At 44.2% G+C, this 17,333-nt stretch overlaps 1 protein-coding gene across 1 annotated transcript; it reads right to left on the bottom strand.

The window, feature by feature from the left end:
* Window positions 1-13,983: 13,983 nt before the first annotated feature.
* On the bottom strand, window positions 13,984-16,282 carry LOC123107054 (uncharacterized). Its single transcript, XM_044529062.1, has 2 exons — window positions 15,921-16,282; window positions 13,984-14,776 (listed from the first exon to the last, which is right to left on the bottom strand). Exons 1-2 carry the CDS (start codon window positions 16,094-16,096, stop codon window positions 14,284-14,286), a joined length of 669 nt encoding a protein of 222 aa, XP_044384997.1. The 5' UTR covers window positions 16,097-16,282; the 3' UTR covers window positions 13,984-14,283.
* Window positions 16,283-17,333: the final 1,051 nt, after the last annotated feature.

The raw sequence follows: 17,333 nt of genomic DNA on the forward strand, positions 1-17,333 counted from the left end.
GAGAGCCCAAGATATTTATCCTCAATTCCCTCCGAAGTGATGCATAGAATTACCATAACAGCCACTTGGACCTCCGTACTACAATTCTTGCCGAACAAGATAGAGCATTTATCTGGGCTCAGCAATTGACCCGTCCCCTTCTCATAAGTCGCAATAATATTTTTGATTGCCAAGGCTTGCTCAATTGACCCCTTGAAACATAAAAGATAGTCATCGGCAAACAAGAGATGTGAAATACCCGAAGCCTGTCTATTAACCTTGAACTCGAGAAGCGATCCTCTAGTACACGCATTATGTAACAATAAAGAAAGAGCTTCGGCCACAAATAAGAATAAGTATGGTGAGAGAGGGTCCCCTTGCCTGATACCACATGATGGCAAGAACGACTCCAAGAGCTGGCCATTGAAGCGTACTGAAAATTTCACTGAAGTAACACAGGCCATAATCCACTTTATACACCCTGATGCAAACCCCAACGCGCTCAACATGCACTTCAAAAAATTCCAATCCACTCTATCATATGCCTTGGCAAGGTCCAATTTATAAGCACATAATTCACCTCGTCCATCCTTCAGAGTACTTAACGAATGCATACACTCAAATGCAATAAGAGTATTATTAGATATTAGTCTCCCATGAATAAAGGCACTTTGGGTTGGAGAAATCATACCATCAAGATGTGGTCTCAGTCTGTTCGCAAGGCACTTAGATATAATTTTATAAATAACATTACATAGACTGATAGGCCGGGAGTCTTTGATTGATTGGGGATTTTTCACCTTCGAAATAAGAACAATCACCGTATCATTTACGCCCTCCGGCATTATACCTGTATCAAAAAACTTTTTAACCGCACGAATAATATACTCCTTCAGCACTCCCCAATTCCTTTGAAAAAACCTTGTCAGAAAGCCATCTGGACCCGGAGCTTTAAGTGGGCCAATTTGAAAGAGCGTGTCACTAATCTCTTGGTCCGAACGGTTTACATAAATCAATATTCATATCCCCACTCACAAGCGGCTTGATGAGGGGAATGATCAGAGAAGGATCAACTGTACCATCAGATGTGTATAAACGCTTAAAAAGGAATTAGTGATATTATGGATCTCTGCCACATTCTCTGTAACCGTGCCATCATTCCTTCTCAAGCTTGAAATATTATTTTTCTTAGCTCTCCAGGTAGCCTTAGATCTGAAGAATTTTGTGTTCCTATCCCCCCATTTAATTTTATCAATCCGCGATCTTTGCTTCCATAAAATTTCTTCTTTATGAAGGAGTTCATCCATTTCCTTAAGAATCACCTTCCTTTCCATCAAGGCTGCATTGTCATTTGTTTTGTAAAGCCTATTAAGTCTTTTCCTTGCCAAATCAAGTTTCCTGGGTAGATATCCAATATAAGTGCTACTCCAGTCATGCAATTTTCCAAGCATTCTCTTCAGATTCATGGCCACATCCATCAAATCCTCATTATGAGTGCCATCGTTCCAGCAAGATTTAATTTGATCCTCCAAAACAACCCCTTCCCTCTCCCAGTAAGCCTCGTATCTGAGTTGTTTAACAATTTTGCCAACACGTGGAGACCCCAATAATTGAATGAGCAGAGGACAATGATTAGACCTTGAACTGATAATATGGGACACATTGCAATCTGGAAACAAAGCAGGCCATTGGGGACACACAACAGCCCGGTCCAGTCTCACTTGAAATTTTGGTTGCCCTCTTGCTTGTTATTATAGGTTCAAGGAACGCCATGAAATCCCAAGTCAAAATGGTTACAGTCAGAAAGAACACTCCTAAAATTAGCCATCATGGAAGGCGACCTCTTATGCCGAAAAGAATGTTCATTCTGCCACATCGCTTCATTAAAATCCCCAACCATAAACCACGGTCCCGAACCAAGGGGTTTAATTCTTCGCAAAAGTTCCCACATTACATACCTTTGACTTACCTTGGCGTCTCCATAGACAAAAGTGCTTCTCAATTTTGCATCATTGCCAGAACAAATATACATATCAATGAAATGTTCCCCATACTTGTTCAACTCCAGATTATAAGCATCATCCCAGAACACAACAAGGCCTTCCCCTTTCCCTTTAGCTGAAAAGGAGAAAACATTTTTCATACCCAACTGATAACGCAAACCTTCAACATATTCTTTATTTTTTCTAGTCTCTGAAAGGAAGATAGCATTGGTGAACTGTACTCAATTTCAGGTACTACAACGTCACTGAGGAATTGGTTGTGTAGTACCTGAAGTTGAGTACAGTTCACCATGTTCCTGGCAAATATAGCATTGTGAAAATTGCGAACCCAAATTAACTCGCAGAAAAAGAAGGAAGAAACACAACCACTGCATTTCGCGGAAATGGCACGTTGTTGGCAGTAATAATTCCAAAGATGCATCAAAACGTTGAGGATTTCCTTGCATTCGCCTCCTAAATAGTAAAATACTAGGCCCCTAAAAAACCTAGGCAAGATGCCGTTGTAAAAAAAGAAAAAGAAGAGGATACTACATATTTGGGAAATCAATCAATTCCTGCTAGGCAAGATGACGTTGTAAAAAAAAAGAGGATACTACATATTTGGAAACCAATCAATTCCTGCTAGAAAATCAATATTTCTATTGATATAGAGTAGTATTTAATTCCAGTTTAAGAAATCAGGAAGGCATTTTAATGCCAAAGATTTGATTCACCCTCTCTCTATATACACGACTATACAAGGACCAGGCATTACCGTATCCTTAGGCACACGGCAAACAAATAAGCGATTCTCCATCGATCTCTTCGTCATGGCACCCAAGAGCAACGCGACCCGGATGGCTGCGGCTTTCGTGGTTCTTATGATCATCTCTTCCACCCTATCATCATCGTCCTGCTACGCGCGCACAAGTAATAACATCTCTTGTTGTTTTGTTCACGTGTTTCCAAATTTTGTTGTTCTCTAGAGTTTGGATCGGGTATTTGGGTCCGTAAATTTGCTAACAAATACTTTTTCCTACATACATTGTACGTCGATTCATTGCTAAATTTATGTCGGGACTTATATGGATCATCGATCGAACTTGCAGTTGAAGAGGGAGCGGATTCTCCTGTGTGCTTCCATGTGGAAAAGTGCCAAGACCGTTGCCAGACCGCATGCAGCATCAGCGGCAAGCCCTCGACTGGAGCCTACTGCAAGACCGATCAGTGTTGTTGCGCCTAGCATGATGCCTCTATTCTCGCTTGAGCAATAATTTTATTATTATTACAGCTTCTTAGAAATGTAGTATTGGTTACCGAAAAATTATAGAGAAAAGTCCCCTCAACTTGCCACTGGGTTTTGATTTCAACCCTGAGCTCTAAACCGGTAATCCAGCACCCTTAACTTCCCACTAGGTTCGCAAATCAACCCCCAACTCAGTTTTAACTGTGTTGACCGGTTTTGGGTACGTTTACTGCTGACTACGACAACGCTATGTTTACCCCAGATCGATCGACCTAGCTGGCGTCGGATCCGGCTTGCCTGCTCCCTCCCCATGCTCCCATTCATGCTCCCATTCCATCCTATGATTGTCTTTTTCTCTTTCTTTTTAATCTAATCATTTCCTCCCTGAATTTAAGGGGGTGAGATCGGGACTTATTTTGTTCCAATCAAATTATGCCACGTATGCGGGAGCACAGATGAGCGCACGCTGGGGAGCAGGCAAGCCGGCACTACGAGCAATCGATCCACCTCCATGGGCCAGCTTGCATTCGTACTCGAGTTATATCTCGAGAAGATCCAAGCCAGCGTCGTTCTAAAACCAACAGCCGCAGCTCGCCGCCGGCCCACCTCGAGCCAGAAGCCCGGAAGAGAGGAATAGGGACCCGGCCTCCCCGCCGTCCATGGTGGAATTGGAACCACACGTCCCGGCGGCTGGCGGCTGGCGAGACGGGCGCAGAACTGCGTGGTGTGCCTTGAGGAGCTCTCGAGCGAGACGGCTGCATCGGGGGAGAAGAAGTTCAAAACGATTCCCTGCTCCCACTCGGCCCGCCTGCGCTGCTTCTTCTGCTGGCTCCGCTGTGGCCGGCGCTGCCTGGTGTGTCGCTTCACGGTGGCCGCCTGCGTGGAGGAGCACCGCAAGTCCAAGCAAGCACGATCAGCGGCCTAACTCTCGTGACCCATCACAACCAATCCGAGCATTAACAAACGAAGTAAAGCTTCAAATAAGCTGACTGGATAATCAAAAGCTGACATGGTGTTGCCCAGTCAGCAGTCAACGCGGTCAAAACCAATCAACATATTCAAAACCAGTCAAAACCAAGCGGGGGTTGATTCCTGAACCGAGCGGGAAGTTAAGGGTGTGAGATAACCGGTTTTGGAGTTAAGGATTGAAATGTAAACCGAGTGGCAAGTTGAAGGTTGTAATGTGAGCTTTTTGTTTTTTTTGTCACGCGGTCGAGATCTATTACTTTGACAAGGAGAGTGCTAATTGATCGCATGATAGAAATATCTTCGCATAAACGTGTGTTTTACCTCTTTATCGCATATGCTCGTCTTCATGCTCTTATGCTACTGCCCAGAACCAATAGGTTGATTGTTTGGTTACACAAGCAAGTATTGGTATGATCAGAAATAAAGATTGAGAAAAGATATGCACTGGTAATAGGTTCTTTCTTGAGACCATAAGGGGGAATCTCCAGTTGGACCGCAGGATGGCTCCTCCTCTCTCCCTCCCCTCCTCTGCATGCTCCCGCCCCCTCGATGAATGGTCTAACAAATTGGAGTCTGTTACACTACCGCTGATTATTGAGGGTGATTTTAACTTGTTGCGCTCCCCTCCTGACAAGAATAATGACAACTTTGATTGGCATAGGCGATTTCCTTTAACGATTTCATTAACTCTTTCGTAATGCGGGAAATCAACGATCGGGTGCTCGCTTTACTGGAATAACAGACAATCATGTCCGGTTCGATTGGTGTTGGACCGTGTCCTCATGTGTACTGCTTGGGACGCCTTGTTTCTGCGAGCTTCTTTAGTGGTGTTAGCTCATATTGGTTCTGATCACCCCGCGCCCCTTGTCCTGGATTCTGGGGAGCGCGCCATCAGTCTTAATAAGTGTTTTCAGTTTGATTCCTCCTGGCTTTTGGTCGAGGGGTTTACTCATATGCTCTCTTCCATGATATCTAACCTACTTACTTCGATTTCCCGATCCTTTGGCCCGATTGATTATTGGAGTCACTGCTCGAAACTTCTTAGACAATTCTTGCAGGGCTGGGGTAGGAATATGGTAGCCGAGGCTCACCGTGAAAAAAACTAATCTGTTGGGGGCAGATCGAGGCCCTCAATGCGAGGGCTGACTCTATGGGCCTCGACCAGGGTGGTTGGGAGGCTCAGTTTTCGCTAGAAGCGGCCCCCATGGCCCTACATCGCCAGGGCTCGGGAAGAAGCTTACTGGCAACAATGTGGGCGCGTCAATTGGGTCCTGAAAGGTGATGCCCTGACTGCATATTTCTTTGCTCTGGCCAATGACCGTAGGCGTAGATGTGCCATCTTCAATCTATTTATTGATGGCTCAGTGGTCTCAGACCAATCACTGATTACGAAACATGTCCATGATTTCTTCTTTAACCTTTTATCTGCTCGCCCCACCTCTGGCTTTTGTCTCTTCCCGTCTATTTGGGCTAGCTCTCAGAGAGTGTCTGCGGAGGAAAATGAGATGCTTATGTCCCCTCTGTCTAAAGAGGAGATCGACGAGGCCATGGCCTCCTCTAATTCTAGCTCAGCTCTAGGCCCGGATGGGTTCACAATTGCCTTCTTTAAGAAGTTCTGGCTGGTTCTCAAACCCCTGGTCTATGCTATCATTCAAGGTTTCTGTCTGGGTTTGGTCGATATCTCAAGGATTAATTATGCTCTCCTCCCCCTTATCCCTGAAGTGAAAGATGCGGACTCTATTCGACAATTTAGGCCTATTGCTCTTATCAACAACTTCGCTAAAATTCCCTGCTAATGCCTTTGCTACTAAACTTGTGCATGTGGCTAATAGAGTCATTAGTCAATCTCAATCTACTTTTATCAAAGGTCGTTTTATTTTTGATGGCATCCTTAGTCTGCATGAGATTTTGCATGATATCAACTCTAAAGGCACTAAGGCTATGGTTCTTAAACTTACTTTGAAAATGCGTGCGACTCTATTAACTGGGATTTTTTTTATGCTCGGTACTTTTGGCTAAAGGTTTTTACGAAGCCTACATCCACAAAATTATGCAACTCGTGTGTGGTGGGCACATGGCTGTCAGTGTTAATGGGATGGTGGGTCCCTATTTTCGCAATGGTTGTGGCCTGCGTTAAGGGGACCCATCTCTCCCCTTCTCTTTAACTTTGTGGCTGACGCTCTCTACTGTCTCCTCAACAAAGTTGCGGGTGCTGAGCATATCACGCCTGTGATTTCTAACCTTATCCCGGATGGTGTGTCTCACCTACAATACGTCGGTGATACCATTATCATGTTAGAATATAGCGATCCTTGTCTTGCCAACCTTAAATTCATCTGTCTCTGTTTCGAGGCCATGTTGGGGCTGAAAATTAATTTCCTAAAAAGCGAGGTTATTCTTTTTAATGGATCCGATGAAGAGGCGACCCATGTGGCCCCTAGTCTCAATTGCTCGTTGGGATCCTTCCCCCTTAAATACTTGGGCCTTCCGGTCTCCCCGGGTCGTCTTTTCTCCTCTGATTTTGCCCCTATGGTGCTCAAAGTTGGCAATAGGGTGATGCCATGGCGCGAGCGTTATAATTCGTGCGCGGACAAAGTTTGTCTTATTAATGCTTGTCTCTCCTTCCTCCCCGGAAAGAAGTCCACATCACCCCCTGTGGTTTCAGAAACCGGCTAACCCACCCCCCAACTCTGAAACCAGTTAACTAATCCCCTGAGATATCTAATACCAGCCAAGGCACCCCCTAATCCCAATTAAAGTGGTATCTGTCGATGGTTTTGCTTGCGTGCCTGTACAGGATGGCCACGTCGGCTTGGTAGGAGGCGCAGGAGATATGAGCACGGGCCGCCGGCTGTTCCTAATTCATCCCCAACCCCATAGTTCATCTCTTCCTCCTCTCCTGTTCGTCGCCATGGCTGCGGGCTGAAGCTAGATGTTTGTTTGTTCTCTGGTTCTTCTCCTCCCGTTTTCGCTGCCATGGCCGCCCCTCTCCTCCCCTGATCCATTATTCTCCCATGACCTGGAAGCACCTTGAACAAGGAGCGCCCTTGCCATGGCTGAATGGAGCAGCACAATCTCATCTTGGAGTTTATGTTCAATGTACATCGTGAGTTTTAATTGGGACAGTACAGATGCAGATATACTGAACTTTAAACTTTTTTGAAGTCAATGCCCTGTTTTGCTTTCGTTGGAATTTTTTTACGAGTAGAATGCGTCATTGGTTCAATTTGTTGTCTATATTACTTCTCAAGGGAGACAAGGGCTAGGTGTTCCCCATCAAATTTTTGCTACAAACTGAAAGGTAAAATGCGAGTAGTACTTTAGCTTACATGAATCCTGTATGATACTAACAACATAGCTTTTCTTCAAATGGAGAAGAGAATAACAGTGGTTGCGTTTTTTGTTGGTTAGTGCGAACATCTTGGCAAGGAATCCAGGCTAGAGATCATCAGGGACGCAGGTCACACCTTGCTGTTGGAGGGGGCGAGAAGGTCAACAATTTCACCAAGTTGTTCTCCTAGATGACCTGAATAGACCTTGATTTGGCAGAGCCCAAACTGAAAGTTGCTCAGAGCATCCATTCTTGCAGGAAAACTACACCCAAAATCATCTCAGGGGCCCAAATGGTGTACATTATACTCTTTGTAGGCATGTACTAATGCTATGAGAAGAGAGAATTCAGTTTAGTTGAGATTGAGAATCAGTACATGCAAAAAGTGTTATCTTCTCTTGCTGGTGTTGTTGTCCCAGTCTAGTTGAAAAAAGAGACTTCAGAGAAAGCATTTTATTTAGGGAATGTACTTCTGAGTCTACAAACTGTTGCATATGCACCAATATATGTAATCTGAATGCAATATTTTCTTCTAACATGAATGAAAGCTTTTGTGAATTGGAAGTACTCTGTTGTTGTAATTATCATGGTTGCAAATTGGCAGCATCTTATTTACATTCGCCATCATTATTGCAAACTGGCAATAGCAGAATTAATAAACAAGACATGACGACAATTATCTGTACTGTTTCAGCTTTACTTCGGAAGAACAAATTTTTCTAAACACAGCAGTGAAATCACATAAGAACAAGTCATACCCACATCGCAAAACAGTATATGTGTCACATAACAGGGAACAAGTGCTACTAGTACCAGTTTTACATAATATAGCATGAACCAGAGCATGCATAACAGTGAATGATGTACCACAAGTTCATATTTATTTCAATGTAGGTAGGTAACTAGCAGTCAATTATTGCCATATAACCACCATTGGAATCCTGATTGGTTTGACATTGGCTGGGATCTCGACCCAGGTGTTGGTTGATAAGAAGATGATGCAGATGGAGGTTGAGATGATTGTGACTGGGCAAATGGTTCCATGCCACTTCTGAGACTTTGCTCTGTTTTGTTGGATCCTCACAGTCACCTTCTTTCTAATGATTTCCATTGCCGTTATTACAGAGTAGAACCTTGATCTCATGATGGCATTATTAAATGACTCACACATGTTGTTCTCAACTGAGTCACAGAAAGAGCCAATCCTAAAGTAGGCCCTACACCAATGCTTCGACGCGGTTTTCATCATGTCTCTCGCTCCTTCTACTGTGTTTTGTGCAAGCTTAGCCCTGTTGTAGTTGAATTGGCTTCTATCTGATGACTTCGCCATGCCCAGAACATTTTCTGAAAGACCTTGTCCCTGTGTTCTTTTCTCCAGTTAGCATAAATGTGTCTTGCACACATCCTATGCTCTGCTTGAGCACAAGCTCATTGACTGCCCTGATGAGACCCTACATAAGGGAAGAAAAAACTGATATAAGCAAATAATCTCACATCCATAAGGACAATAGGAGAGTAAGATAATTAATTATGTATCATATATGTAATAACAAAAATATGAGTAACAAAATTTAGCTCACTTTCTGTTGATCAGAGATGAGAACCCATCCTTCACCATTGTTGTTTATCTGGAGATCTTTTTGAAGAAACCCAATGAACCAGTACCAGGACTCATAGCTCTCAACCTCTACTATTGCCCAAGCTATTGGATACATCTGGTTATTTGCATCTCTGCCAATTGCGCAAAGCAACTGCCCCTTGAATGCGCCCTTCAAAAAACATCCATCTAGCCCCACCACTCTTCTACATCCTGCAAGAAATCCTTTCTTGCAACCATCTAAACACATATACATTCTTTCAAACACATTACTATTAAGAATTTCTGGATTTAATGTCACTGCGATAGTGCTACCAGGGTTGCTTCTAAGCAACTCAAGCTGATAATCATAAACCCGAGCATACTCACCATCAGATAGATCAATTATCTTCTCCATAACAAGTTTCTTTGCTCGTTTGCATTTGGAGATGGACACATCAGCTACTAGATCCTGAAGAACAGCTTGTTGAATGTGCTCTGCCTTCCATGATGGATTGTCCCTAATTTGCCTAAAATACTTCTTTGCAATGACACCACATGTGACCAGCTTGTTGTCCCTTCTTGGAATGCAAGTGTGCTCATTATTGTACCTCCATACTAGAAAGCAATCAGACCTACTAGTAATGGACCCATAAATACTCCAATGACAGCCAGGCCAACTGCATTTTGCACTTACTCTCCTTTTCTCATCTTTTGGAAATAACAAGTGGTGATATGTTTTCAGTCCATACTTGACCAATGCATTCTTGAACTCCCTACTGTCATGGAAGGCCATACCAACAGAGAATAAAGGAATTTCAGAAGTGCCATCATAAACTTTGTGCTCTGTCTTCTTCCTCTTAGGCATGTCATCCCTGTCACTTGCTTCATCATAAGATAAATCGTCTGCGCTGTCAAAATAGGGTGTCACATCACCATCACCATCATCAAGCTTGCAATCCTCTGGGACAAGGAAATCCTCTGGCACATCAACTACTTTCTCATCCTCTTCTCCAAGCATTTTGTTCCTGACCTTGTTCTTGAGTTTCCTTGCATATTTTTTGAATTCAATTGCTTCTTCGTCATCGGCAGAACTATTTTCTTCTTCTTCTAAATCAACCTCATAATCACTATCACTGCTTGTGGATTCATCTTCACCCCCTTTGTTTCTTTTTCCTTCAGCCACCTTTGATTTTCCTACTATGGAGCCACTTCCCTTCACAACCTTCCTAGAAACTGGCAACTTCTGGGGTCGATGGAATACATGTGCATCTTCAGCTACCTCATGCATCTCCTCTACATTCCTCTGAATTTCTCTTCTCTTCTGAACATTGTTCCTCTCGGTGTCCCTCTCCTTGTTCTGCCTGCCGAACAGATAGGTAACCGAGTGGTTTCATATCTGCGAAATAACAACAAAATACAACACATATATAAGCGCTCTGCATATATATAAGATCGAATCCCTATGCAATCAAACCGGTGACAAATCGCACATACATAAGCCCTCCGGATATAAACTATTTCAATAGTCAAACCTCTAACTTAATGTACAGTCAAGCATAAAACCATCATGTTAAAATGAGTGTAGCAACACAAATTATTATTGCTTCTGAATACTTACAAATTTCTAAAACATATGTACCAGAGTTTATATGAGTTTAGTGTATTTCAAAATTTATGATGCCCCCGTCATGCTCATGCTAAAGGTATGCATGCATCCTAGAATACACAGGGCATTTTGCAAAAGTTGATTACTTCTAGAGTACATGCAGACAAGCATCAACCTGGGTTATGGACTGTTAAGTCCAGCATGTTTCTGAAAGAAAACTGCTGATTGCAGAGTAGCTATTTCAATGTGTACTGTAGCTCGACGGCCGACTAGTTGTTTAATTGTGATCACACAAGTACCATTGAGAAAATACTAAGACGTCGGTCGAGATTACTCATGGAGAAAAATAACAAAACTAGTAAAATGGCAGTGGTCTGAAGGGACCCAAATTGTATTTTCTGAATTTGAAAAAAGTCCTTTAAAATCTTCAGAACCTAGACTGTTCAAGTGCATAGAGATAATCTTGGTGTACATACATTAACTCAGCAAACACTACTCGGGTGAAACTATGGTGCGTTAGTACTAATCACCAGACTGATCGAGGACTATATAGTTGGCGTCTGACATCTAAATTCAGAAAGGGTCGTTGCAGCCTTGCAGGTGTGCAAGTTTCAATGCGTAGTCAACACAGAGAAGTACGTGTGTGCTGGGCATGAAAGAGATGAGCGCCTAACCTGGACTCCTGGAGTCGTCGCGCTGCTACCTTCAAGCGGTGATCATCCCGTCTTGCCCCGCCGCCGTCTCGTCGAAAGGAAATAAGGGAGACGATGCCCAAACAAACTGGAGGAGCAGTTAAGTCTCAGACCCACCCTACCAAGCCGACATGGCCATCCTATACAGCCACGCAAGCAAAACCATCGGCAGATACCACTTTAATTGGGATTAGGGGGTGCCTTGACCGGTATTAGATATCTCAGGGGATTAGTTAACTGGTTTCAGAGTTGGGGGTGGGTTAGCCAGTTTCTGAAACCACAGGGGGTGATGTGGACTTCTTTCCCCTCCCCGTGTTTCTTATGGGATTTTATCGTTTGCCTGAAGGCACCCATGCTGGCTTTGATAAGCATCGTAGTGCATTCTACTGGAACTCGGTTGATAATAAACGTAAATACCGTTTGGTCAAGTGAAAAATTATGTGTAAACCAAAAGGACTGGGAAGGCTGGGTATCATCAATACCTCTGTCATGAATATCTGCCTCATTGTCAAATGGTGGTGGAGGATCTTTAACACTCCTGATGGCATGTTGTGGCGTGACATTGTCAAAGCAAAGTACTTTCCCTCTGGCAACCCTATCTTTGCTTCTGCGACTGGTGGATCCCAGTTCTGGTGCGATTTGGTCAGGGTGAGGTATATCTTTCGTTCTTAGATTAAATTTGTAGTTGGTAATGGCGAATCTATCCGGTTTTGGACCAACTGCTGGTGTGGTGATAATCCTCTTTGTCTTTCTTTTCCTACTATGTTTCCTTTGTTTCCTTTCCTCAAATTTCCATCTCGGATCTCGCCCGTTCTGGCTGGGACATACAATTTCGTCGTGCTCTTTCTCCTATAGAGATGAATCAGTGGCAGCAATGTGCGGACCAAGTGCCCTGGCCTCACTCGGCCTCTAGTCGTTTTTCGGTTAAGTCACTTTATTCCAGGATCATTATAGGTTCTCCTTGCTCGAAATTCAAAGATATTTGGCGTGCCAAGATCCCCCTTAAGATAAAAATCTTTATGTGGCAAGCCATTTGTGGGAGGCTCCCCGCGGCGGACCAGATCCGCAAGGACTGAGTTTTGTAAGCTTTGTGGGGCTAGAGAGGTCACGTGCTCTTTAATTGCCATCTGGCTAAACTTATGTGGAGTTGTACCAGACCCTAGTTGGGTGTTAATTGGTCTCCCACTTCTTTCTCGGGCCTTCGATCCTGCTCTAGTTCTCTTGCTGGTCAAAATAGACGCCTATTCCGGCTATGTCCTGGGTCCTGTGGACTGCTAGGAATAAATTTACTATTGAAAACATATTCCCGTCTAAACCTGCTGACTATCTTTTCAAATTGATTTCTTTCCTACAGCAGTGAAAATTGTTGACTAAGGACCAGGATCGTGGAGCAACTGAAGACCTGATCACGGAGGTACATTCTACGGCGTCTTCCTTGCTCCAGAACGACCATGCCAATGTTGGTTGACCGTGTTCCTTTTGGTTTGCTGTGCCCCTTGGGCGTAGGTAGTTGGCCTGTGTGCCTATTCCGGCTTTCATGCCGTGTAACTGCACTGTCTTAATCTTGCTCGGTTTGGTTGTATGTTCTGAACCTTATCTGATGGCTTTATTTATAAAGTCAGGCGTGTGCCTTTTCTCTAAAAAAAGGCACGTTGGCAAATACTATAGACGATAGTACTCAATACTGAACAGGTCTGTTATGAGGTTGTGTCCCTCCACATAACGAGCGCGACGAGTGACCAAATTTACTCACATAATGCTTCTTTTATAGGAGGGTTACTCCCGACCTCTGCATCAAAACGACGCATAGAGCCATATTAAACAAAGTAGCCATCAAGTACCTAGTTTGATACAACTTCATGAATCAAGCTGAAACAATAAAAATTGCCACAATCAGCAGAAATAGGCATGGCGTTGGCACTGGACCTGGGAACGAATCATATTCAGATTGCTTCTGACTGTGAGCGGGTAGTAAATCATATCCATCAGAGAGCGGGGGGCGATCATGGCATTATCATCAAAGAGATCTTACAAACTTCCACCTTATTCACGACGTGTAATTTTTTCTTTGAACCTCGAGAGTCGAACTATGAGGCTCATAGACTTGCTAGATTTGGTATCTCACTTCCTGTTGAGAGGCATTTGTGGTTGGGCATCCAGCATGACCCAATTGTAATCCCTATAAACTTTTTAGTTGATCAATAAAGGCTTGGCGAGCTTTTCTCAAAAAAGAATAGAAATAGGACAAGATGACTATACACCTATCCTATTATTTGAGCGCCATACAAACCGGTAGTAAGTATCCCGTGCTACCGTCTCCCAATAGTTGCACCCATAAGCCATATTCTCCTTAACTTTAGCATGGCTGAGTAACGACCGCGTACGGATCCAGCCCACAAAAGTATACGACATAACACTCATGTCAGTTCACAAAAGCATTACATTTCTGGAATAAATCTTCTCAAAAATTAGAACTTGGCCTATCTATGTCTTCTCGTATATCATAGAAATGGATGTATCTAGAACTAAAAATATGTCTAGATACATCCATTTTTGTGGCAAGTAATTCGAAACGGAGGGAGTATTGCACAAGTACCAATGTTCAAAATATCAGTTTTCTGCAAACTGGAGGGAGTGTGATTTCTGCCTTTGACTTACTGCATTTGATTTTAGCAGATTATGTCAAGTTATATTTACACATTGTCAAACAAGCTATTTTACACACAAAACCGTCACCATACATGCTCCCTCTTTTTTTTTATCTGCTCCCTCTTATTTAGGCAAACACCCCAATGCAACCTTAGGTTAGCAAAAGAGAGATGCGGTATATTAGCCCCCAGAACAAACACAAGAAAAAAAAACACGAAAAGATGGAAATGCCTCTTGAATTCCTTGTTAATCAGCCTCCGGTTGTTTTTCCAGGCAAACAGATGAGCAGCGGCTGTGCAAACGTTGCAGATTCACCATCGAAAACGACCTCATTGGCATGGGCAAATATCTTAGACGCGCAAGACCCAAGCCGAGGTGCAGGTATCGTCGGAGAAGCAAATTGTGCAGTGTTGTCAGGTGACTGAACAAAAATGAACTGCTGAGGCGGCTCGTTTTCGTCGCTGCTGAGGCTGCTGCTACTGCTGCTGTTGGAGCTCATACCATCGGAGGGCCTCAACCTGCTTAAACCCGCAAGCCTCTTAGTGATACCGTTCTTGTAGGTCTCCGGCACGGTGATCTGTGACTGATCGTACATGATGCTGTATGCAAGAAGATTTTTCCGTTTCCTGGAGTAAGCATTGTCTGCCTTGGCAATGACCTTTGCCGAACCAGATGGCCCGATAGCTTCTTTGAGGAATGTGAAAGATCTGGACTTGCCATTATAGAATTTAGAGATGCCACGCCTGCCCCACAAAATGATGAGGATATCAGAGGTAGCATATAGATAAACACCATAATGATGCAATGAACACACACATGAAGCGTGTAGGTATAACAACATAACAGCTGTAGCGATAAGCATTGCCGTTCTGGTGGCGCATTATTTATGAGCAAGCATGCGAAACTGACCGGACACAATACCAAAGTAAGCGTTTCCGGATCAGAAGGAATCAGGGAAATTTACGTCAACAAACAAAGGAACTTTTGCATTTAGCAGTTAGCAGACCATGGTGGCAAGAAAAACTAAAGCTACTTCTCAGTATTAGGAAATGTAAGTTACTTAACCAGAGTATATTAATACTACCATTGAAGGATCATACTGTTTGCAAAACATGTAGGAAAATGTTTCCTTTAATAAACAAAGGCACACTTTGTATAGTAGCAAACATATGAAATGGAGCACTATTTCGTGGGGTTCATATACGGCGAAGGATCCCAACATGAAACTTGCATTGTGTTGTCAAGGGTTGTACTGTAGAATTTCCAGCTAATAATATGTTCTTGCTATTTCCTCTACAAGCAATGTGTTTGTAGAAAAATGTGCAAGTATTCATGAGAAGATAGGTACACCTCGCCAACCTCACAACAACAATAATACTAAACATTACTAAAGCAGGACATGAGAACGACGCGATGCAACAGTCATCAGCACACAATTGGCTGGGCAAATGGCACAGACCTGTCCCATCAACTAAACAATGTGGAGCACTCCATATCATCACGCAACTGAATAGAATGATCCACAACTCTAAGAGAAGTTGTAACAAAGAACATGCACTAGTATATAATAATTGCAACACGTGGCAGCCCACATTGGCTCATTTGTTGAATCGGAACCTTCCATTGGCCGGTTGTATGACAATACATCAGTTTACTACTATAGTTGGAAGTAATCCTCTAGGGCGGTCCACACAAACAAGTTCGTCGTCCTACTCTCCCGTTTACAGATATCCAATGTGCCTATTTCCCCAATCCCAAAGGCGCGGCGTCCAGCGAAGATCGCCGACGGATGACTATTTCTTCCGAGAGGTCGCGGGCAGCGAAGCAGAGCGAGACCACAAATCTAACAGGCCGGAACAAAAAGACGCAAGGGGCTCTGCTCCTGACCTGATGGGAAGCGACTCCTCCAATGCGGCGAGGCCGTCGAGCCCCGCGCCGCTGTAGGCGCTCTGCACCTCCCCCTCCCCGTCCTCCGCCTCCTCCTTCCCCACCGGCGCGCCGCCCTCGTCGCTGTCGTTCCCCAGCGACGACGACGAGCTGCACGGCTCCGGCCGCGGCGGCATCCGCCCGATCTGGACCCGGCGCCGTCGATCCGCCCAACGCCGAGGATCGATCGCCAACAGGAAGGAAGGAGAAGAAACGGCCCCTCTCGTCGTCGTCGTCGGTTTAAGGAGGAGGGGGTCGGATTTTAAATGAGGCACGAATGGATGGGGTGCGGGTTTTAAATACGCACCCGGTAATGAAGGCGAGCCGTTTCTGACGAAGAATAACTGTGCCACGTAATGTGCAGATCAGCACTACTATACAGACGACAGTACTCCGGCCGAACACTGGACGATGTTGGATCGAACGGTGTTGTTTAGTTTTGCTTTACAAATGAGCGGCTTGATGTGCTACATCGTCTGCAAATCGTTCGCCGTTTGTCGTCTGTGTAGCAGCGTTCCGTAATTAATAACGGATCGGTCAGAGACGTGCGGGGCAGGGTGAGCGGAGGTGGACGAGGTTTGGGTCGGCGGGAGCGTGGGCGTGAACGTGAGCTGGAGGGACGGGGCTTGCCTGCGTCCCCGGCGTGCGCCCATCGGTGCGCCGCTGACACGCGTCACCCATCCATGCCTTCCCTTCCGTGGCCCTTTTTAGCCGCAGAAAAAAAAACTCGGAAATACCCATCGACTAGTACAACGCTGCCCCGTCGTATTCCTCACCTCTTTCCCTTGGACCCGTAATACTTGCAGATCACCAAAACTGAATACAAAAATGGAGGGAAATAATCCCACCCAATCAGATCTCTTAATCCCGTCAAATCAAATCTCTTAATCCCGCCAATAATCAGGGATACAGAGGACTGCATCCTTGTCTCCAAATCTTACGCTGCTGCATTGGAATCAATCAGAAAATACAAAGATTAACAGAGACTGTTGAAACAACTAGCAGACTCTTATCATTCATCAATTAGTGGCGTCAAGCAGATGCAACGTCTGGAGTCTGGAGCGACCTAGAGATTGAAGAAGGATCTTCTTGTCCTCCCTGATGGCTTCTCCAGGGAGTGGACATGGGAACCATGATGATAATGGATCAGAAACACCAAAAGTGAGATTCTCACTTGTATTCTTCATATCCTCCTTTCATCTTTCTAGTCTCCATCTTGCAATGCAAATAAACATGGTTGTTATACATCTGTGTATTAACTAAAAATGTATATAATTGATACAGGATGTGCAAGAAACCGCAGCTACCAATGCGAAAGATCATATTAATGAAATAGTACCAAAGATTGGAATGAATTTTTTATCTGATGAGGAG

Source organism: Triticum aestivum, chromosome 5A, assembly GCF_018294505.1.
Source record: "Triticum aestivum cultivar Chinese Spring chromosome 5A, IWGSC CS RefSeq v2.1, whole genome shotgun sequence".
NCBI lineage: Eukaryota > Viridiplantae > Streptophyta > Magnoliopsida > Poales > Poaceae > Triticum > Triticum aestivum.